This window comes from Diabrotica virgifera, chromosome 2, assembly GCF_917563875.1.
Source record: "Diabrotica virgifera virgifera chromosome 2, PGI_DIABVI_V3a".
Classification (NCBI taxonomy): domain Eukaryota; kingdom Metazoa; phylum Arthropoda; class Insecta; order Coleoptera; family Chrysomelidae; genus Diabrotica; species Diabrotica virgifera.
The window spans coordinates 24,595,617-24,619,364 of NC_065444.1; the positions used below are offsets into that span (position 1 = coordinate 24,595,617).

Here is a 23,748-nt window from a genome sequence, read left to right on the forward strand (position 1 = left end):
CCTCCCCTACTATAATATGTACCGTTACAGAATTTCAGTGCATATGTATATATTCAAACGTATGGTTTTTTATGGTTTTTTGTTATTTTTTAGCGTTCTCATAGGTTTATCGAACAACTTAGTGCATTGTCGTGTTTTTGAGTAATGATAACAGCTCGCTTTAAATAGGAAGGCCTTTGAATAGAATAACAACCTGTAGGTCTAGATAAATGATAAACACAGAGGTTATAGAACAGATAGAGACTAAAAAAAGCAATATCTTAACAACTAAATTCCAAATGGTTTATAAAACTTAAATTTGATTATTCTTACTGCAGAAAGTTGAAAAATTGAGATACCACAAATTTAATAAACAACTTTAAATCATAACTTGAATTTACACACATTTATCTTCTATTTAATGGTGATATGAGGCAACAACAAGAACATTATCCAAATCTTGTTTTGTGTGGGTGTATTTTTCTTAAATCGGAAATCCATAAGTGTGACGTAATTTATTTATTTAGTGAATAGAGCTTTAATGATTCGTAGACACAACACGTGTAGATTTGCACATTTTGCAGTCGTGCATTGATCACATGTTGGGTAACGCCTCGTTGACATGGCAACATACTGCATACTGCACGTTTTTTACAGTATTCGATCTTAACCGAATAAAATAACTATTGATGCATATAATATTATACTTAAGAATATTTCATACGTTCCTTTCCATTAAAAATGGAAAGTGGTCGATATAATCATCATCAAGGCCTTTCGTTTTAGACTAAGGGCCTTGTCCCACCAAAGCTACGCAATAGCGACGCGACGGCAACATTATTTCGATAGGTTCAGTTAGGTGGCAGACTTGATCAACTTGATACCAGGGAAGGCGAAGCAAATATATATAAAATAACCAAACAGAGAGCAAAGAAAGCAAGAGATTTTAATCAGATTAGATGTATCCGAGATGAAAATAATAAAATACTAATTCACGAAAAGGATGTCAAAAAGAGATGGAGAAACTTTCCTTTTTTCTTTTGTTGTCTCAATTTTATTATTAGGATTATTATTGGCAAGTAGGAAATTGTGGTCAGTCTGTATCAGCACTAGGGTATGTTTTTCCACTTTGAACTCCATTTGTTTATAAGAACTTAATCAATTGGATTTCTTATCAGGTTCGTTGTCTTCAGGTGCATTACGAGTGAACATTTGTCATGATTCTTTTCAGAGTCTTTTTCGAAGAAGCAGGTGAATCATTTATTGAACTGTAAAGCTCGATGATTTTGCTTATTTTGGATTTATCCTTGTTGATTTTTTATGGATATTATGTATGATTCTCTTTCCCAGTTTTGAGCTCGTGAATTTAAGGCCTCGGTTTTTCTCTGTAACTTTTTCTCTATAGTCTTCTTGATATTTCTGAATGTTTTCTTTTATCTACTTACTGAATTCTCTCATTTCCTTTTTTATTTTCTTTCAGGAGCTCTTTCCGTTCTTTTATTGTAATATTTAGAACAAATATGTACTAACAAAGGAAAATAAAAGAGATAATAGATGATGAGTATGACGGTGATGAAGATGATGATACTATTCTCTTACAACTGAAAGACATATTTTTATAGGAAACATGATTTGGTTGTTCCGCCAAAATATTCATATTATATCCTTTATGGTTGTTATTTGTATTGATCGTATGACTGATGTATTATTTAAAGAATCGATACACGGATAAGTAAATGCAAGTTCCCGTAAATTACAAATCATGTCAAGTTTAATTATTTAACACAATTATGCCTCCTTGAAGTTTTCAGAGTTAGCAAACAGGTTAGTTATTTTCTCATCACGCAAAATGATGCAAGTTATATATTACATTTCTTTAGTTGATAATATGTAGAGGTATTATTTTGAATTTAAGGGAAATTTTCGATATTGACTAAAAAATGAAATAATTTTACACTCGTACAAAGTTTAAAAAAATAGTACTGCTCAAAATAAAAAGACACATTAGGAAATATTAAAAAATATTTGACATGGTGAGCAGAGAGGGAATATGGCAGAGCTTGTCAAATAAGGAAGTGGATATGGAACTGATAACCACAATCCAGAGTTTGTATTGCAATACCATAAATCAGGTAAGAACAGGCAATCTTATTTCCAGCAAATTTACGAATAACGACGGAGTCAGACAAGGAGCGGTATTGAGCCCCCTACTGTTTTTCTGTGTAAAAGACGAAGTAATTAAAAAGTGCTGGCCAAAAACAAAAAAATATACCATAGGATACAGAAACCTGCAACAACTAAAAATCGAAGCCAGTGTATTTGCAGATAATATTGTTTTTGTGGCAAGAACTGAAAGAGTTCTGGAGGAGAACATAAGAATCTGGGAGGCAGAATTAAAAAATTACAATCTAATAATTAATATGGAAAAAACAAAAGTAATGGCAATATCCAAGAAACATGTTAACCTAAATATTAAAAAACTAAAAAAAATAGAACAAGTAGATACATTTAAATACTTTGGAATAATTTTCAATAAGAAGGGAACACAAGAAGACGAAATTGGAAATAGGATAAAAGCAGCCACAAGAACATATCATTCGCTGTATAAAAACTTCTTAAATAAAAAAGAAATAACAAGGAAAACCAAAATGATAATATTTAAAACAATTTACTTACCTATCACTACATATGGAGCAGAGAATTGGGTATTGAACGAAAAACAAGAAAAGAGATTGCAGGCCGCGGAAATGAGGTATTTAAGAAAAGTCGTGGGAGCTAGGAGAACCGATAAAAGACGTAGCGAATATATTAGAAGAGAATTAAAAGTAAAGTCATTAAAGGTAAAAATTCATGAAAAGAAATAAAAATGGACTGGGCACTTATTTAGAATGAACGACGGCAGACAGGTTAAAATGACATGGGAAGCGAGGCCGATAGGGAAAAACAGGAGAGACCGACCAAGGAAAACGTGGAATACCAGTGTGATGTAAATATTGTAGAATAGAGGAAAACCGTGGCAACAAGCCAAAGAATTAGCTAGGGACCGAAAAAAGTGGCATAAGTTCGCAGAGAATAACGAGTAAAGAAGACACCTCGACACCTTACGGTATAAGAGGATCATCGATTATGTTATGTAAAAAATATTTGAGATCCTTATCTCTTACATATTCGCCAGGGACTCCTTTCTTATTGGGTGCCACCACAGAATCTCCCGAGGAACTCTATCATATGCTTTCTCAAGATCAATGAATACCACATGAGCGTTGGTCTCTTTATTCCTGTATTTTTCCATCAGTTGCCTTACAATGAAAATTGCATCTGTTTTTTATTTTCCCTGCATAATGCCAAATTGATTATCGGATATTTCGGTTTCTTCACGTATCCGTCTATCAATTACTCTCTCCCATATTTTCATGGTGTGGCTAAATAGTTTTATAGCCCTGTAGTTTGTACATTGTTGTATGTCTCCCTTGTTTTTGTAGACAGGTACTAATATACTACTTCTCCATTCGTCTGGCATTTGTCCAACTTCCATAATTCTATTAAATAGACCTGCTAGCCAACTTATTCCTGTCTCTCCCAATGCTCTCCATACTTCCCCAGGAATATCATCTGGTTCGACTGCTTTTCCTTTCTTTATTTTTTGAAGCGCTTGAGCCACTTCCTCGTTTGTTATTCTGGTAACCATTGCTGTTACTGTCTCCGTTAACTCCACAGGCTGTCTGTCAAATTCTTCATTTAATAAACTGTCAAAATACTTTCTCCATCTCTTTTTGACATCCTTTTCGTGAATTAGTATTTTATTCTAATCTGATCTTGCTTTCTTTGCTCTCAGTTTTTCTATTTTATATATCTTTGCTTCGCCTTCCCTGGTATCAAGTTGATCGTATAGGTTTGAATACGCTTCTGCTTTAGCTTTTGCTACTGCTACTTTCGCTTCCTTTTGGGCGACCATATTATAGTTTTGAAGATCTCTGTCCGATCTGGTTTCTTGCCATATGGATAGATAAATGGGGATGCATATTTGACATATAAGTTGTAGGGATCTTTCCATCTACTTTCATAATTATTGTTTTTTGCCTAAAAGTCCTGGAGTCGCGCCAGCTGACAGACATTTTCGTTATCAAACAAGTAGTAACCACCAAAATAAATTCATAGAATCCGTGCCAAAATCACCGTAAAAATTTGATACTACCTCCCAGACTAATAGTGCTTTTGCATCAAAATAAGTATATGTACTAATAGACTAAGAGCCGGTATAGGTGAAATTTCTTAATAATTTTAGGCACGATGGGACCCTATAACTTAAATAGTAGAACCTAAAATAAAACGTTTAAACACTGTGCCGTCACTTTTCAGTGACACATGTGTCGACAGTGGCGCATCAAACTTTCCACTTATGGACGGGATAAATAAGTTAAAAGTTACCCTCCCTTACTAACAGAATTAATTTTTTTTATTTTTTTTAAGTTGTATGTGATTAACACATAGGATTCAGCGTAATTTTAACCCACCACCCCCTTCCCCCTGCCCCCACCATCAAAAACTTCATTTTTCGTTTTTATTTTTTTTTGGTGGGATGCAATCAATTTTAAAATTTCAAAAAATTCACACGCATAGCTGAGGCTTTTATAAAACATTCCTATTTTTTATAGACCCATAGGTAGAGTGTACATAACCTCAAAAAATGAAAAGAAATTTTTTTTTCAAAAAAGGGTATAACTTTGTTTGAGGAATAGCTGCAGGTCTAATTTTTTCTTAATATTGTGTGTTTTATCAAACACTACATTTTTAATTTTTTCAGATTTTTCTGAAATTCTGAAAATCTGAAAAAAATTAGATCTGTAGCTATCCCCAAAAAAAAGTTATATACTTTTTTCCAAAAAAAAATTTTTTTGAGGTTATGTACACTCAACCTACAGGTCTATAAAAAATAGACGTGTTTTATAAAAGCCTTAACTATTCGTGTGAATTTTTTGAAATTTTAAAATTGATTGTATCCCACCAAAAAAAAAAAAATAAAATCGAAAAATAAAGTTTTTGATGGTGGGGACAGGGAGAAGGGGGTGGTGGGTTAAAATTACGATGAACCTTATATAGAACTAAAAAAAATGAAAAAAAAAATAAATTCTGGTAATGAGGGAGGGTATTTCTTAATTTATGTATCCCGTCCATAAGTGGAAAGTTTAATGCGCCACTGTAGACGCATGTGCCACTGAAAAGTGAAGGCACAGTGCTCAAACGTCTTCTTTTAGGTTCTACTATTCAAGTTATAGGGTCCCGTCGTGCCTAAAATGATTAAGAAATTTCACCTATAGCGGCTCTTAGTCTATAAGTTTAGTAAACAAATTTTGTATCGTGGAAACAACTATTTTCAGTTGTAATTTTCAATATGATTCAAATTGAATTCTGAAGGAGTATCAGTGACTCAATGAATGCATTCTATGTGATATATTTAATCTTTCATGTCCTTGCATTTGATCATATTCGGGTCAAGTTTACAGAGTAGTTTATGGCACCTTGAACATTTAATTATTCATAAATATGTCGGAACCCTTGCTTGTCGTAGACATATTTTCCATTGTAATCGTATTCAGATTAGCTGACGTTGTATTAAATATGAAGATTACGGTTTAATCAGTTCCTATATTTATAAATTTGCAAGACACTGACTCTTTTTGTTAGTAGTACGTGTGCTTTTGATACAAGGTGCATTATTTCGATTGACTTAATTAGTGAGAAGTGAAGTGTTAATACCAAAACAATTACCAAAGCCATTGAAATGGGTACAAGGACTATTTGCAGATATTTTGGTAATTAATTTTGCTACTAGCTTTATATTTATAATTCCACTGTGTGTTAGATTTTATTTATGTGTGAGATTCTATTTATTTCCTTGATAGTCTTGTACTTGTTCCATCTTTTTAAGCCTTTTTATTGAGTGTTCTGACTACCACCGTATTTTTCCATTTTTCGTGGCCTTCTCGTTCTCTGACTATATGGTAATGTATCTTTTGCTGTTTTAACTTCTTTTTTTTTTAATAGAAATGTATACCATTTTTATTCAATTGCAATGCGAAAAACAATCTTATTTTTCACTTAGAATAGGGAGCGCAGTCCAGCACTCTGAATCGTCGATTTTCGACTCTTACTGGAGTCATCATCGAAGAGGCCTAGGCCTGCTGTTCTCTACTCGAAGTGACCAACCATGAAAGTTTATCCCCACATTGCAACTGACGTGTATGGATTAGATGACTAGCGTCATCTGGCAATTGAAAGGTAAAGTTTTCAATCCTAATAGCAACATTAGTAATATTGAAAAATATTAAACACATTACTAAAAGATTTTTAAATTGAAAACTTATTGCTCCATTTCCCTGGTGATACCTCCAAGGCTTCTAAAATTTGCAAGCCAGATGGATGCTGCAGTAAAGACAAAAGGAAGGAATTCTAAACGTTGCAATTCACAACCCCCGCCTGCAGCTTGGTAAAGTTCCAACGGAAAATGGACCAAGTTACTGTAAAGGAGTAATACTAATATAAAATAAAAATGTATACCATTTTTATTCAGTTGCAATGCGAAGGCAAAACAATATTATTTTTCACTTAGAATAGGGAGCGCAGTCCAGCACTCTGAATCGACGATTTTCGACTCTTATTTTTTTTTGTTTATATGCAATCTGTTATAACATATAACAATAGGCACATTTTATCTGAGAAATAATGACATAAAGAGATTGTGACCAGCGCCACACATCTCTATAGAGATAATATTAAATTACTGTATTACATAATATATTAACTTAGCTACTGTAACAATATTAATGTCTGTGCGGTAAATCTAATGGTGTCTGTCTCTTTAACCGTTTTGTTTCCTGACTGTTGTCTAACAAATTAATTGCAAGCACATTCGCGTGGCTTTCAAGACGTACGATGTATTTTGCACTTAACTCCACTATCACTTCACTGACGGTTTTCGTTTCCAGATCATTGTAAATATCCCTGTTAGTAACAAACCACGGAGCATCGATTATTTAACGTAACACCTTGGACTGGAATCTCTCAATTATGGATACATTCGACTTGGATGCTGTTCCCAGAGCTGCAGACCATATGCCCAGACTGATTTGAATATTGTGTTGTAGACTAGCAGTTTATTTCTTGTCGTGAGCTTAGACTTACGCCCTAGAAGCCAATAATGCTTACTAAATTTTATGCCCAGTTGTTTCCGTTTGTTCCATATATGGGTTCTCCAGGTTAATCCCCTGTCCAAGTGCATGCCCAGATATTTTACAGAGGTAACTGAGGGAATTACCTTATTATTTATTGTTACTGTAGGTGATTCACCGTGACATTTTGTAAAAACAATATGGTTTTATTTTTGTTCATTCAATTTAATTCTCCAATTTTGTGCCCATGTATTTATTTGATTTAATACTCTCTGGAGTTTTGCAGCAGCTTCGACGGGATTTTTGTGTACTGCTAGGATTGCAGTATCGTCTGCAAAGGTGGTGGTCGTTGTATCACGATTTGTGGGTAAGTCTGCTGTGTAAATCAGATACAGTTGTGGTCCCAGAACGCTTCCTTGCGGTACCCCTGAACTCTGATGGGATATAGTTTTGTAAAGGCTGACTCAAACTTCACTCGAAAGTATCTTTCTGATAAATACGACTTAAGGAGTGTATATAGTTCTTCTGGTAAGTTCTTTTTCAGTTTATACAACAGTCCTTGATGCCAAACTTTATCAAAAGCCTGGCTAACATCGAGGAATGCTGCTGAACATTAACTTTTTTCTTCAAATGTTTCATTTATAACGTTGACCACTCTGTGAACTTGTTCGACGGTACCATGCTCTTTCCTAAAGCCAAATTGGTGGTCGGGTATCATATTTCTGTCTGTTAGTATTTGTAGAAGTCTTTTTTCTATTATTTTTTCCATGGTCTTAGACATTACTGGCATTAAACTAATTGGTCGATATGAAGTGGGCTCATTTGGAGGTTTTCCTAATTTTTGTATCAGGATAATTTCCGCAATTTTCCATTGGATTGGGAAGTGTGTTAGCCTTAGTACCGCATTACACAATTGAGTTAGCATTTTAATTGCTTTGGTAGGTAGATTTTTAATTACCTCACCTGTGATTAAGTCATAGCCAGGTGCTTTCTTTTTTATTAGATTATTGTTGATTATGTTTTGAACTTCTTTGGGTGAAACGTGTAGTGTGTTTTCTCCTGTCGGGGTTTGGTTCTGTAGGAAATTGTAAATTTCTTGATCGTTATTTGTTGCAGTAGCTGGTATAGGTTTGAAAACTTCTTCTAGGTATTTGCCGAAAGTTTCTGCCTTTTCATTGTTTGTTCTGGCCCATGTTCCGTTGGATTTTCTAATTGGTGGGGTATGACGATGTTGCTGTTTTAATTTTTTTGTAGCCTTCCATAGCGCATAATCGCTGGCATCTGACGGCGTTAAATTTTCTAGGTATTCTTGAACGCTGTTATTTTTTAGTTGTTTTAGTAGTTCCTTTAATTGTCGTGCTGCTCTATTGAGCCTTAACTTGTCATCGACTCTTATTGGAGTCATCATCGGAGAGGCCTAGGCGTGCTGCTCTTTACTCGAAGTGACCAACCATGAAAGTTTATCCCCACATTGCAACTGACGTGCATGGATTAGGTGACTAGCGCCATACCTTTCAATTGCCAGATGACGCTAGTCACCTAATCCATACACGTCAGTTGCAATGTGGGGATAAACTTTCATGGTTTGGTCACTTCGAGCAGAGAGCAGCAGGCCTAGGCCTCTCCGATGATGACTCCAATAAGAGTCGAAAATCGTCGATTCAGAGTGCTAAACTGCGCTCCCTATTCTAAGTGAAAAATAAGATTGTTTTGCCTTCGCATTGCAACTGAATAAAAATGGTGTACATTTTTATTTTATAGTCGTATTACTCCGTAGAGTAACCAGGTGCATTTTCCGTTGGAACTTTACCGAGCTGCAGACGGGGGATGTGAATTGCATAGTGTAGAATTCCTTCCCTTTGTCTTCACTGCAGCATCCATTTGGCTTGCAAATTGTAGAAGCCTTGGAAGTGTCACCAGGGAAACCAATAAGTTTTCAATTTAAAAATCTTTTAGTAATGTTTTTAATATTTTTCAATATTACTAATGTTGCTATTAGGATTGAAAACTTTACCTTTCTTTTTTTTTTCTTCTTAGCGTTCTATCATCAGATTTTGGATGTAGGTCTCTCCTAACTCCTTCCATCTATCTCTATCCTGAACATTTGTTCCGACTATTTTGGAATGTCGTGGTATTCCTCTTGGTCGTATGTCTACCTTTGTAGGTTCTCCAGTGTTGAATTTTGGAGTTCTAATATTATTCTCTTGCTCCCAGCAGTGTTGGACATGGGCCTCTCCCTACTCCTTCCATCGATCTCTATCCCGAGCGACATACTTCCAATTTATCGAAATGATTACCATCACTGAACGACTGAGCCGGATAAGGATAAACAAAGAGTTCGGACTTCATATCAACACCGGAAAAAACAAAAATAATTATCGTCGATAAGGCAAATAATAATCTACGGCACGTACACCAAGTGGCGAATTAGGAAGTAGTAGACAGATTTGTATACTTGGGCTCATTGATAACCTAACAGTAACCATAACTTGGTAGAAATCAAGCGTAGACTAGGAATACCCCGAATCGCAATAGCTGAATTAATTAAGATATGGAAGGATCAAACAATAACAAGAAATACTAAGCTCAGGTTGGTCAGTGCCCTTATTTTCCCAGTGCTACATAAATATGCAGCTTAAACATGGACTCTAAAAAAATCGATAGAAGTAAGATCGAAGGCTTCAAAACATGAATCTACAGTTATTTTGCTCATTACCACTTTATGGACCGATGCATTTTGGCTTACCTTTACCCCCCAACCTCTATATAGTTCAGAGAAATAAGGAAAAAAATATCCTGTTGGTAACACAACGCCCTCCAGGCCGAAACCAATTTTTTTGAGTAGTATGGACGTCTATGATAATAACATATGTTTCCTGCAGCCGATGGTGATGATATACATAGTTATAAACAAATGAATATCAAAAAACGGTAAATTTTCGCTTTTTTCGTCTATTACCAAAAAGTTAAGCATTTTAAACAAAGGGCCTAGCCGGGTAAGATGGTGAAAAGTGCCCCCAGCTCGATTTAAATTCCATATAGGCCAATTTTTAGCACATATAGAGGAACTCACTTTCTGAAATTTTTAGCCCCCTAGGTGGTCACGTGACCCCCCTAGAGCCTAATTAGGCTTTTTATGTTTTTATTTTTTATTTCAGGCGCATCAAGAGCTAGCCAAAAAATTTATTAAAAAAAGTTGTAAGTTCCAAAATGATCTATAAGAAAAAAATTTTTTTAAATTTTTTGGCGGGAAATTCGAATTTTTAGAACAATTTTAAACTTTTAAATGGCTCTGAAAAAAAAACTAAGACACTCGTTTTTACGAAAATTAATTATAATGTGTATTTTTGCACAATCTTTCACTCTGAATTTTGCAGACTTTTAAAATTGGTGAAACGTACCTTTAAAAATAAAAAACCGCATTTTTTCAGTTTTTTTTCGTATTTTGAAACAATTTTATACATTATTTTTTAAAAAAGGTAACACTGTCACTAGAATAGGTAAAAAACTGAAAAATAATTGGGGTTTGCTTAATAAAAATTTTTTGTAAAGCCATCCATTTTCAAAATACAGGGCGTTGAAGAAAACAAAATTTTACACATTTTTTACGATTTTGCTGAAACTACTGGCAACATTGTAATAAAACTTGGCGGGATTTAAGAGCTGGTTATTGTGCATATTTTGACATACAATTAATGATTTGATATTCATCATTGGCTCGCATAGGGGTAATGGTCTGAACTTTTCAAAGAATAAAGATAGTACGCCACTGACATATTTCAAATTAACAATCGTTTTTTAATTTCTCGTTCAATTTGTGACAAAAAATGTATCTTCTTATTTTTTCATACGACGCGCCATTTTTATTCAAAAAATAAAAGATCTTAACCCTTACAAAGTATTCGAACTTCTAGTAGTTTCTACATCTACATACTAATAAACTCATACATCCATTATCAAAATTAATTCGAATACTTTGGAAGCGTTAAGATATTTTATTTTTTGCAGCAAAACAGCGCGTCGTATGAAAAAATGAGAAGATAGATTAAAAAAAAAATCAATGGGAAAATCCCAATAGTTGGCTGTATACCATAGTTTAAAAATAGATTTTTTACCATAGATTTTTTATTGCAAATTGAACGAGGAATTCAAAAATGATTGTTAATTTGAAATATGTCAGTGGCGTACTATCTTTTTTTCTTTGAAAAGTTCAGACCATTACCCCTATGCGCGCCAATGATGAATATTAAATCCTTAGTTGTATTATTACAATTACTATTGCAAGTTTGCAATGTACTATTACAAGTTTTATTACAATGTTGCCAGTAGTTTCGGCAAAATCGTAAAAAATATGTAAAATTTTGTTTTTTCAACGCCCTGTATCTTGAAAATGGATGGCGTTACAAAAAATTTTTATGAAGCAAATCCCAATTATTTTTCAGTTTTTTACCTATTCTAGTGAAGGTGTTAAATTTTTTGAAAAATATGTATAAAATTGTATCAAAAAAAACGAAAAAAAACCGAAAAAATGCGGTTTTTTATTTTTAAAGGTACGTTTCACCAATTTTAAAAATCTGAAAAAATTCAGGGTGAAAGATTGTGCAAAAATACACATTATAATTAATTTTCGTAAAAACGAGTGTCTTAGTTTTTTTTTCAGATTTATTTAAAAGTTTAAAATTGTTCTAAAAATTCGAATTTCCCGCCAAAAAAATAAAAAAAAATTTTTCATATAGATCTTTTTGAAACTTACAACTTTCTGTTGAGAAACTGAGATAAAAAATAAAAACATAAAAAGCCTAATTAGGCTCTAGGGGGGTCACGTGACCACCTAGGGGGCTAAAAATTTCAGAAATTGAGTTCCTATATATGTGCTAAAAAGTGGCCTATATGGAATTTAGATTGGGTACACTTGGGGGCACTTTTCACCATCTTACCCGGCTAGGCCCTTTGAGAGTAAGAAACTCATAAATCGTATAAAAAACTTCAATATGGCGTTCGCTGAATATGTCTATTCTTATTGGTTGCTTAGAAAATTGCAAATTAGGTCATAAATTTTGAGTTTTTATAAATATTTATAACTTATGTAAACATTAACTTAGAACCTTCTTATTACACTGAATGCTGAGACTTCTGGTGCTTAAATCATACCCTAAATTTCAAAGCAATTGGTCAAATAGTTTAAAAGTTATTTAATTTGTTTATCCCAAATTAATTTTTTTTGCAACACTATAAGTCAGAAAATGATAAAGTTACGGTAATACTTTGGATAGTTTATGAAAGAAGAATATTTACACTATTAATTTAATTAAAAAAAATGACAAAAAATAATTCTAAATATTGCAAAATTATTTTGCAAGAACATGTGAATTAATAAAACAGGGGGGCTAACTTCTTCCCTAATTGCCCTAGGACAATTGTTTTTCTTTCTAAATGTGTATAAATGTCTTTCTAAATATGAAAAAATAATTTTTCTACGGGTAACGGTTAAAAAGTTATTTTAATTGTTTATAAGTAAGCAAAAAAATCGACATGTTTTTGCAAAATAATTTTACACTGTTTAAAATTACTTTTTGTCATTTTTTTAATTAAGTTAATAGTATGAATGTTTTTTCATAAACTGTCCGTATTACTGTAACCTCATAATTTTCTGACTTATAGTATTGCAAAAAAAATGAATTTGGTATAAACAAATTAAATAACTTTTAAACTATTTGACCAATTGCTTTAAAATTTAAAATATAATTTAAGAACAAGAAGTCTCAGCATTCCGTGTAATAAGAAGGTTCTAACTTAATTTTTACATAAGTTATGAACATTTATAAAATCTCAAAATTTATGATTTATTTTGCAATTTTCTAAGCAACAAATAAGGATAGACATATTCAGTGAACGCTATATTGAAGTTTTTTATATGATTTATGAGTTTATGTATTATTCTCAAAGGGCCTAGCCGGGTAAGATGGTGAAAAGTGCCCCCAGCTCGATTTAAATTTCATATAGGCCACTTTTTAGCACATATAGAGGAACTCACTTTCTGAAATTTTTAGCCCCCTAGGTGGTCACGTGACCCCCCTAGAGCCTAATTAGGCTTTTTATGTTTTTATTTTTTATCTCAGCCGCATCAACAGCTAGCCAAAAACTTTATTTAAAAAAGTTGTAAGTTTCAAAAAGTTCTATATGAAAATTTTTTTTTTATTTTTTTGGCGGAAAATTCGAATTTTTAGAACAATTTTAAACTTTTAAATAACTCTGAAAAAAAAAACTAAGACACTCGTTTTTACGAAAATCAATTATAATGTGTATTTTTGCACAATCTTTCACCCTGCATTTTTTCGGTTTTTTTTTTCGTTTTTTGATACAATTTTTACATATTTTTCAAAAAATTTAACACCGTCACTAGAATAGGTAAAAAACTGAAAAATAATTGTGGTTTGCTTAATAAAAAATTTTTGTAACGCCATCCATTTTCAAGATACAGGGCGTTGAAGAAAACAAAATTTTACATATTTTTTACGATTTTCCCGAAACTACTGGCAACATTGTAATAAAACTTGGCAAGTTTTAAGAGGTAGTTATTGTGCATGTTTTGACATACAATTAAGGATTTGATATTCATCATTGGCGCGCATAGGGGTAATGGTCTGAACTTTTTAAAGAATAAAGATAGTACGCCACTGACATATTTCAAATTAACAATCGTTTTTGAATTCCTCGTTCAATTTGTGACAAAAAATGTATCTTCTTATTTTTTCATACGACGCGCCATTTTTATTCAAAAAATAAAAGATCTTAACCTTTACAAAGTATTCGAACTTCTAGTAGTTTCTACATCTACATAATAAACTGGTATTACATCCATTATCAAAATTAATTCAAATACTGTGGAAGCGTTAAGATATTTTATTTTTTGCAGCAAAACGGCGCGTCGTGTGAAAAAATGAGATGATAGATTTTTTATTGCAAATTGAAGTAGGAATTCAAAAATGATTGTTAATTTGAAATATGTCAGTGGCGTACTATCTTTTTTTCTTTGAAAAGTTCAGACCATTAGCCCTATGCGCGCCAATGATGAATATCAGATCGTTAATTGTATGTCAAAACATGCACAATAACTACCTCTTAAAACCTGCCAAGTTTTATTACAATGTTGCCAGTAGTTTCGGGAAAATCGTAAAAAATATGTAAAATTTTGTTTTCTTCAACGCCCTGTATCTTGAAAACGGATGGCGTTACAAAAATTTTTTATTAAGCAAACCCCAATTATTTTTCAGTTTTTTACCTATTCTAGTGACGGTGTTAAATTTTTTGAAAAATATGTATAAAATTATATCAAAAAACGAAAAAAAACCCCAAAAAATGCGGTTTTTAATTTTTAAAGGTACGTTTCACCAATTTTAAAAATCTGAAAAAATTCAGGGTGAAAGATTGTGCAAAAATACACATTATAATTGATTTTAGTAAAAACGAGTGTCTTAGTTTTTTTTCAGAGTTATTTAAAAGTTTAAAATTGTTCTAAAAATTCGAATTTCCCGCCAAAAAAATAAAAATTTTTTTTTTCATATAGATCTTTTTGAAACTTACAACTTTTTTAAATAAAGTTTTTGGCTGGCTCTTGATGCGGCTGAGATAAAAAATAAGAACATAAAAAGCCTAATTAGGCTCTAGGGGGGTCACGTGACCACCTAGGGGGCTAAAAATTTCAGAAAGTGAGTTCCTCTATATGTGCTAAAAAGTGGCTTATATGGCATTTAAATCGAGCTGGGGGCACTTTTCACCATCTTACCCGGCTAGGACCTTTGTTTAGAATGCCACACTTTTTAGTAATAGACGAAAAAAGCGAAAATTTGCCGTTTTTTGATCTTCCTTTGTTTATACCTATGTATATCATCAAAATCGGCTGCAGGAAACAATATAGATTATTAATATAGATGTCCATACCTCCAAAAAATTTGGTTTCGACCTGGAGGGGGATGTGTCACCAGAAAAATCTTATTTCTCTGGACTAATATTTTTCAGTTAATAGTAACAGCACACGTAACAGTTGCTTAGGTGCAGTTATTGTCACATAGACTATGCAAAAGTATTAGTATGTCCATATTTGGTACACATGGTGGTTAAAGTGTAAAAAAACTAAAGCGAGCCACATAGTCAGAAGAACGGGGACCATGAAAGGTAGAAGGCCGATGACCAAGAGGAACATCTCTAATATAATGGATAGACCAAATAAAGACTTTGGTGGGAAAATCCCTATTTGAAGCTGTCCATCTGACACAGAATCTCAGCCGATGGAAACAACAAGCGAACAATATTTAAAGTGTCACCAGGCCCTTACAACGGCTTAAGGAATGAGCAGGAGGTGGTTAAACAAAAGAGGGTTTAATGAGTCACCTTGACGTATGCTTCTCTCGATCGGTACAGACTTTGTTAATTTGTGGATAGTTTAATCATGGGTATTTGCTTCTGCTATATATGGTTTATAACTTTTTAAATAATATCTATCGGTATTTCGTTTTTATAAATTTAAGAGTGACGTCTTTAAGTTCCACACTATCAAATGTCTTTTGTAGATCAATAAAACAATACTCTATGCCGTAACGTTACATTCTAAAAATTATTCTATGGTTTACCGGACGTCCAAAAACCGCATCATTACTCGAACATCCAGATTTAATAGCCCAGTAAATGAACGGGAAATTCGGCGATACCGTGTAATTTTCAGGGGCAACTCGGAATTGCATGAAAATTTGGATTTAGGTTCTACTTACCCTTCACTTCAAAGTTGAAATTGTGCTGTTGGCTGCTTTTACTTGGGGGGTGACAGTCACCCCTTCTCGGGGGTGAAAAAACATACGTTCAAGATAAGACCGCAAATGGATAAATTGACTGATTTTAAGCAACTTTTGTTCTATAGAGTTTTTTAACTTAAGTCAATACTTTTCGAGTTATTCGCCATTAAAAATGTTGATTTTTCGACAAAAAAAAACTACGTTTCCAGACGGTTTTTCGCAAATAACTCAAAAAGTAAATATTTTATCGAAAAAAATATTTTTAGAAAAAGTGTAGCTGATAAAAATCCCAAGAAAATGGCGTATCAGTAAAGTCTATCAATCAAATAAAAACAAAGTTGTAGCTCATGAAAAATACGTTCTTATTCGTCTAATTCCAAATCTAATATTTCAAGGTGAAATCATCGAAAAATTAAACACTTTTCGGGAAAAACCCATTTAAACTTTTTTAAAGTGATTATAAAAAGCTTTGTTTTAATTATTAACAAAAGTTTTAGCATTAGAAATAAGCGGCGAGTTACGCTTAAAATAAAGTTGGCCCTCTTTTTTTTTGTAAAAAATCATGAAAATCTCGCCGTGTTTAGCTCCCCAAATGAAATTAATCGCTACCGCTTTACAAACAATTTACTTACCTATCTATTTTTTATATGATCTGTCAGTCTCACCGGTTTAAAGTGTTTATTTTTGAAAGGGTTATAATTGAGAAAGCTTGAATAGGCCACTAATCACGAGTGTATGCAAATTTTGAACAGCCATATCTTAACCAACTTTTGTCTTACAAAGAAATAAAATGCAACTAGCATATTTATAATAGCAAAACCTACATTTTTTTACTCTTTAAGATTTTTCTTACCACTAATAGTTTTTAAGTTATTTTGAAAAAATAAAAATTTTCAAAAATTTTTTGAAAATTTTTTTTTACTATAAAACCAAATGTTTTCAAAAATAAGCACTTCAAACCAATCAAACTTACAGATCATATAAACAATACACATACAGTTAAAATAGATGGTAAAGCCAAACGATTTATTTCATTTAGGGTGCTAAATAGAGGGAGGTTTTCACGATTTTTTTTACCAAAAACAAGGGGCTAACTTCTTTTTCAGTGTAACTCGTTTATTTTTGATGCTGTAAACTTTTGTAAAAAACAAATAATAAGCTTTTTTTCGATACTTTAAAAATGTTAATAAAGTTTTCCCGAAAAACGCTTCTTTCTTCGGTGATTTCGCGTTGAATTATTCGATTTGGAATTAGACGAATAAAAACGTATTTTTTATGAGCTACAACTTTGCTTCTACTCAATTTGTAGACTTTACTGGTACACCATTTTTTTCGTTTTTTTATAGGCTACACTTTTGCTAAAAATATTTTTTTCGGCAAAGTATTTACTTTTTGAGTTATTTGGGAAAAACGGTCTGAAAACGTAGTGTTTTTGTCGAAAAATCAACATTTTAAATCGCGAATAACTCGAAAAGTATTGACTTACGTAAAAAACTTTATAGAACAAAAGGTGCTTAAAATAAGTCAATTTATCCATTTCCGGCCTTATTTTAAACACGCGTTTTTCACCCCCGAGAAGGGGTAAATGTCACCCCCCAAGTAAAAGCAACCAACGGCACAAATTCTACTTTGAAGTGGAGGGTAAGTAGACCCTAAATCAAAATTTTCATGCAATTCGGAGTTGCCCCTGGAAATTACACTCCAAAACGGTCATTTATTGGGCTATAAGGCCTTGTTATGCCAACGGCGTAATCAGGATGATCCTAGGGGGGTTATAAGTTACAACTACTGGAAGGTCTCTGGGTTGTATGGAGTATACCCAGATAAGAGCGTATAGAGCTCAAAGTACATATAAGTGGGTAGGGGAGGGGGTTATACTGGTTAGGCCTTAGGCCACTGTGTTATACATCCTATTAGAGATAATTTTCAGAACATTAGAAAGCAGGTAACTAAAGTAGAAAGCTAGAAGTTACAACTTGCTTTTTTTTCCTTCGATTTGTTGTGTTGATGGATTCTGTATATTATTATTCTTCGTTATAGTATCAATGCCAACTGAAAATTTACACTTAGTTTTAAATCTTGACTTGCTATGGATGTCATAATGATTAAAAGGAACTTTTTTCCAATTATTACAGAGTACAATCAGGAATTTAGTTTTTTTCGTACAAAAAAAAAAGGATAAAAAGAGGATAAAAGAATTTTATCCTCATTATGCCCAGGTATCTTCAAGGACATCTCTTTCATTGGCATAAATATTAATCCGCCACTGCTCTATGTGTATGTAGCAACAAGGTGATATTAGTTATGTATCGATAAATACGTATTTATTTATTTTTTATAGCAATTTATTATTCAAGAAATTATTACTTTAAACAGTTTTTAATACGTTTTTTTTTCGGGACATTTATAATTTTAATTAATTAATATTTTTACGACCAATAAAAACCGAGATACGGCATGTTAAAGGTTAGCTTTTAACGTCTTGTTATTTGACAAAGCCAAATAACGCCAAAACTTTGCATTTTTCGAGGAAAACTTTGATAATCTTTTTTCAAGGATACAATTAGACCTTTCAAAAGAAAAAAACAAAAAGTTTCTAGCTTAAAACTTAAGTGACTTGTGATCAAAAAAAGGTTGGTACCTGCTTTTCTCTATGAAAAAATCAGTGAAAACAACCCCCTAACTACCCTCCTAATTAAAAATTGGTCTTCACCTTTCTGTAATTCCTTTTATACAGGGTGTCCCGAAAAGAATGGTCATAAATTATACCACAGATTCTCGGGTCAAAAATATGTTGATTGAACCTCACTTACCTATATACAATAGTGCACACAAAAAAAGTTACAGCCCTTTGAAGTTACAAAATGAAAATCGATTTTTTTTCATATATCGAAAACCCTTCGAGATTTTTCATTGAAAATTAACATGTGGTATTCTTATGGCAGCAGCGTCTTAAAAAAAAATTAAAGTGAAATTTGTGCACCTCATAAAAATTTTAAGGGGGTTTTGTTCCTTTAAACCCCCCCAAACTTTTGTGTACGTTCCAATTAAATTATTATTGCGACACCATTAGTTAAACAAAATGTTTTTAAAACTTTTTTGCCTCTTAGTACTTTTTTGATAAGTCAGTGTTTATCGACCTATTTTGAATATTTGTCGAATCCACCACATATTTTTATATGGTTAAGTACGATTATAAATAGAGACCTGTTAATCTGAAAATGTATTTATAATTTACATTTTTAGGTATATTTTGAACAAGAAGCCATATCTCGATAAAAGGTGATTTGTCAAAAAAAGACTAGGAGACAAAAAAGTTTTAAAAACACTGTGTTTAACTAACGGTACCACAATAATAGTGTAATTGGAACGTACACACACATTTGGGGGGTTTAAAGGAACAAAACCCCCATAAAATTTTTATGTAAATATATGAAAAAAGAAGCCGCATCTCGATAAAAACTGACTTATTGAAAAAATACTAAGAGGCAAAAAAGTTTTAAAAACGTTGTGTTTAACTAATGATATCACAATCATAAATTAATTGGAACGTATAAAAAAGTATGGGGGGGGTTTAAGGGAACAAAACCCCCATAAAATTTCTATGGGGTGGACAAACTTCACTATAATTTTGTTTTAAGATGTTACTGCCATAAGAATGATACATGTCAATTTTCAATAAAAAATCTCTAATAGTTTTCGATATATTGAAAAAAATCGATTTTCATTTTGTAACTTCAAAGGGCTGTAACTTTTTTTATGAGCACATTTGTACTAAGGTAAATTAGGTTCAATCGAACTATTTTTGACCGCAGAATGTGTGGTATAATTTATGACCAATCTTTTCGGGACACCCTGTATTTGTATTATAAATACACTTAAGAAGTTTGACCCATTTGAAAGGCCTAATTTTAGAAAAATTGGAGTTTAAAGAAAAATTGATTTTTTGCAATTTCGTATTTGTCACCATTTTCTTCAAAATATCTCCGAAAATACTAGAGATACGAAAAAAATGATACACCACTAAATGTCACTTCATTACAGTGAATAGTTGGCGAGATATAGCTGTTTAAAATCTCTATTTACGAGCAAACACCCCATTATCAAGCCTTTTAAACCCACCCCAATTAAAAACTAAGGGATCCTATGGAATTTAATTTACATAGTCTTATAGCTCTTCAAAAATCCTACAAAATCGTTTTTGAAAAAACTTTTTATCGCCAAAAATAAAGGAGCTATGTTTATAAAACGATTTTTTTTTCGAAAAATTTGAATAGTCCTCTTATAGAGCATTTTCAATGTACGTAATACCACAGAACTAATTCGTATACTGGAAGATGACTAAAAAACTATTTGTATTTGTATTCGTACATATTTGTAAATTCGTCGTATTTTTTTGTAAATAGATGTTTTTGTAATTCTTTAATTCTACTTTTTTTTCTGTATAGATCTATTAAATTATCTACTTATAAAAATTGCAATGTTATTAAGGGTGGTTTTTAAGGGTTGTAATATGATATTATATCCTTTAGCATAAAACAATCATTATTTAACCAGTCAAAACCAAATTTTACCCATATTAAAGTTTACAATGTTTGTATATAATTTTTGACAATAAGGGGTACCTAGTTTACACCCCTAAAAATAATCAACACCCTTGAGCATGATATAGAATATGAAGTACAGGGTGAGATAATCCTAATCTCAAATTTTTATGTAAATCGATGCAAGCCGAAATTTTTCTTTTAGGATATGTCAATTTTTTATATATAGCTCCAACAAGGGTGGTTGTAAGGGTTGAAATATTATGATACCTATTATATCTTAAAGCATAAAACAATCATTATGTAACTAATAAGAACCAAATGTTGATAATATTAAAGTTTAAAATGTTATTTTATAATTTTTTACAATTAGGGGTAGTTTTCACCCTTAAAAAACCAAAAGCGTACAACGGCTCAATATAGAAAATGAACTAGAGGCTGAAATGAGCTTAATCCCAAATTTTTGTACAACTCGATGATGGACGAAAAAATTGCGAGGTTTTGCCATTTTTTCAGTTTCATTTCCTCGACTAGATATAGCCCAGTAAATGAACGGGAAATACGGCGATACCGTGTAATTTTCAGGGGCAACTCCGAATTACATGAAAATTTGGATTTAGGTTCTACTTACCCTCCACTTCAAAGTTGAAATTGTGCCGTTGGTTGCTTTTACTTGGGGGGTGACAGTCACCCCTTCTAGGGGGTGAAAAAAACATACGTTCAAGATAAGACCGGAAATGGATAAATTGACTGATTTTAAGCATTTTTTGTTCTATAATGTTTTTTATGTAAGTCAATACTTTTCGAGTTATCTGCAATTAAAAATGTGTATTTTTCGACAAAAAAACTACGTTTTCAGACGGTTTTTCGCAAATAACTCAAAAAGTAAATATTTAATCGAAAAAGATATCTTAGCAGAAGTGTAGCTTATAAAAAACCGAAAAAATGGTGTATCATCAGTAAAGTCTATCAATCAAGTAAAAACAAAGTTGTAGCTCATGAAAATACGTTCTTATTCGTCTAATTCCAAATCGAATATTTCAAGGTGAAATCACCGAAAAATTAAGCACTTTTCGGGAAAAACCCTTTCGAAGTTTTTTAAAGTGTTTATAGAATGCTTTATTTTAATTGTTTACAAAAGTTTCTAGCATTAAAAATAAGCGAGTTACGCTCAAAATAAAGTTGGCCCTCTTTTTTTTGGTAAACAAATCATGAAAATCTCCCCGTGTTTAACTCCCCAAATGAAATTAATCGCTACCGCTTTACAAACAATTTACTTACTTATCTATTTTTATATGATCTGTCAGTCTCGCCGGTTTAAAGTGCTTATTTTTGAAAGGGCTGTAGTTGAAAAATCTTGAACGGGTCACTATAATCACGAGTGTATGAAAATTTTGAACAGCCATATCTTAACCAATTCTTGTCTCACGGAAAAACAAAATAAAACTATCATATTTATAATAGCAAAACCTACATTTCTTTACTCTTTAAGATTTTTCTTATCACTAATAATTTCTCAGTTATTTTGAAAAAAGTAAATTTTTCAACAAATTTTTAGAAAAATTTTGTTTACCATAAAACCAATTTTTTTCAAAAATATGCACTTTAAACCAATCAAACTTATAGATCATATAAACAATACACATACAGTTAAAATAAATGGTAAAGCGTTTACGATTAATTTTATTTAGGGTGATAAATAGAGGGAGGTTTTCACGATTTTTTTACCAAAAAAAGGGGGCAACTTTTTTTTTCAGTGTAACTCGGTTATTTTTTTATGCTAGAAACTTTTGTAAAAAATAAATGTAAAGCTTTTTTTTAGATGCTTTACAAATGTTAATAAGCTTTTCCTGAAAAGTGCTTCATTTTTCGGTGATTTCGCGTTGAATTATTTTATTTGGAATAAGACGAATAAGAACGTATTTACCATGAGCTACAACTTTGCTTTTACTCAATTTTTAGACTTTACTGATACAACATTTTTTTCGTTTTTTTATAAGCTACAGTTTTGATAGGAATATTTTTTTCGATAAAATATTTACTTTTTGAGGTATTTGCGAAAAACCGTCTGAAAACGTAGTTTTTTTTGTCGAAAAATCAACATTTTCAATCGCGAATAACTCAAAAAGTATTGACTTACGTAAAAAACTTTATAAAACGAAAGATGCTTATAATCTGTCAGTTTATCTATTTCCGGGCTTATTTTAGACACGCGTTTTTCACCCCGCGAGAAGGGGTGCCTGCAACCCCCCAGGTAAAAGCAACCAACGGCACAAATTCAACTTTGAAGTGGAGGGTAAGTAGAACCTAAATCCAAATTTTCATGCAATTCGGAGTTGCCCCCGAAATTTACACTCCAAAACGGTCATTTACTGGGCTAATATGCCTGACACCCAATTTTTCACAAAGCTCATGGAAAAATCTTGATTTCAGTGGTCGTGCTGTGCTTCACTATCCATCACAATCCTTGCAGCTTAATAAAATCAATAAACTTTTTTGAAAAAAGTTAATAATTTTCAAAATTATGTAAGTCCAAAACTGAAAGAATAGCAAATGGGAGAAAAACAACTTCAAATAATCTGATATGCAGACGATGCAATACTAATCTCTCAGAGTAAAGATGATTTACAAAGTATGTTGCACCAATTTAATATAACCGCCAGAAAATTTAACATATTAATTTCCCCAAAAAAGACAAAATGCATGGTTATAAAAGGAGATCCAATAATATGTAAATTGGAGCTGGAGGGTCAGATAATAATACAAGTGATGGAGTTTAAATATGTAGGCATCACAATACTTAGCTACGAAAAGCTCGAAACCGAAGTGAAGGATCAAGGTACTAGAACAAACAGAGCCGCAGGTTGCCTGAATGGCACAATATGGAGAAATAAAATTATCGCAAAAAAATGAAAGGCAGAATTTACAAAATAGTCATCAGACCAATAATGACTGACATACACGGCAGAAACACGACCTGACACAAGAGAGGACAAAAAGATTGCTCCAAACAGCGGATATGAAAATCGATGGTAATACACTATGGGGCAGAGGTAGAAGTACAGATATACGACGAAGATGCCAGGTGGATAACATTAATAATTGGGTAAGAAACAGAATATTAGAATGAAACAATCACATACGCAGAATGCCAACAAATAGAGTAGTAAGGACGGCGAGAGACGGTTCCCAATAGAAAGACCAGGGCCCCCGTAACCGGTCGTGCAACGCGTGCGACTCACGCGGGCGCAGCCCCACAAGGGCGCC

General features: G+C 32.5%; 1 protein-coding gene across 5 annotated transcripts in view; it reads left to right on the forward strand.

Moving 5' to 3' along the window:
• Window positions 1-23,748, forward strand: part of LOC114326196 (sialin) — a 192,507-nt gene that overhangs the window by 82,823 nt on the left and 85,936 nt on the right. Inside the window, exon 1 of one of the 5 annotated variants that reach the window (XM_050643465.1) lies at window positions 5,645-5,792. The exons of the other annotated variants lie outside the window; for them this stretch is intronic. Coding sequence (XP_050499422.1) covers window positions 5,762-5,792 — 31 coding nt within the window. The 5' untranslated portion in view covers window positions 5,645-5,761. Of the gene's footprint in view, window positions 1-5,644; window positions 5,793-23,748 lie in introns of those variants that run through there. 5 annotated transcript variants of the gene reach the window in all.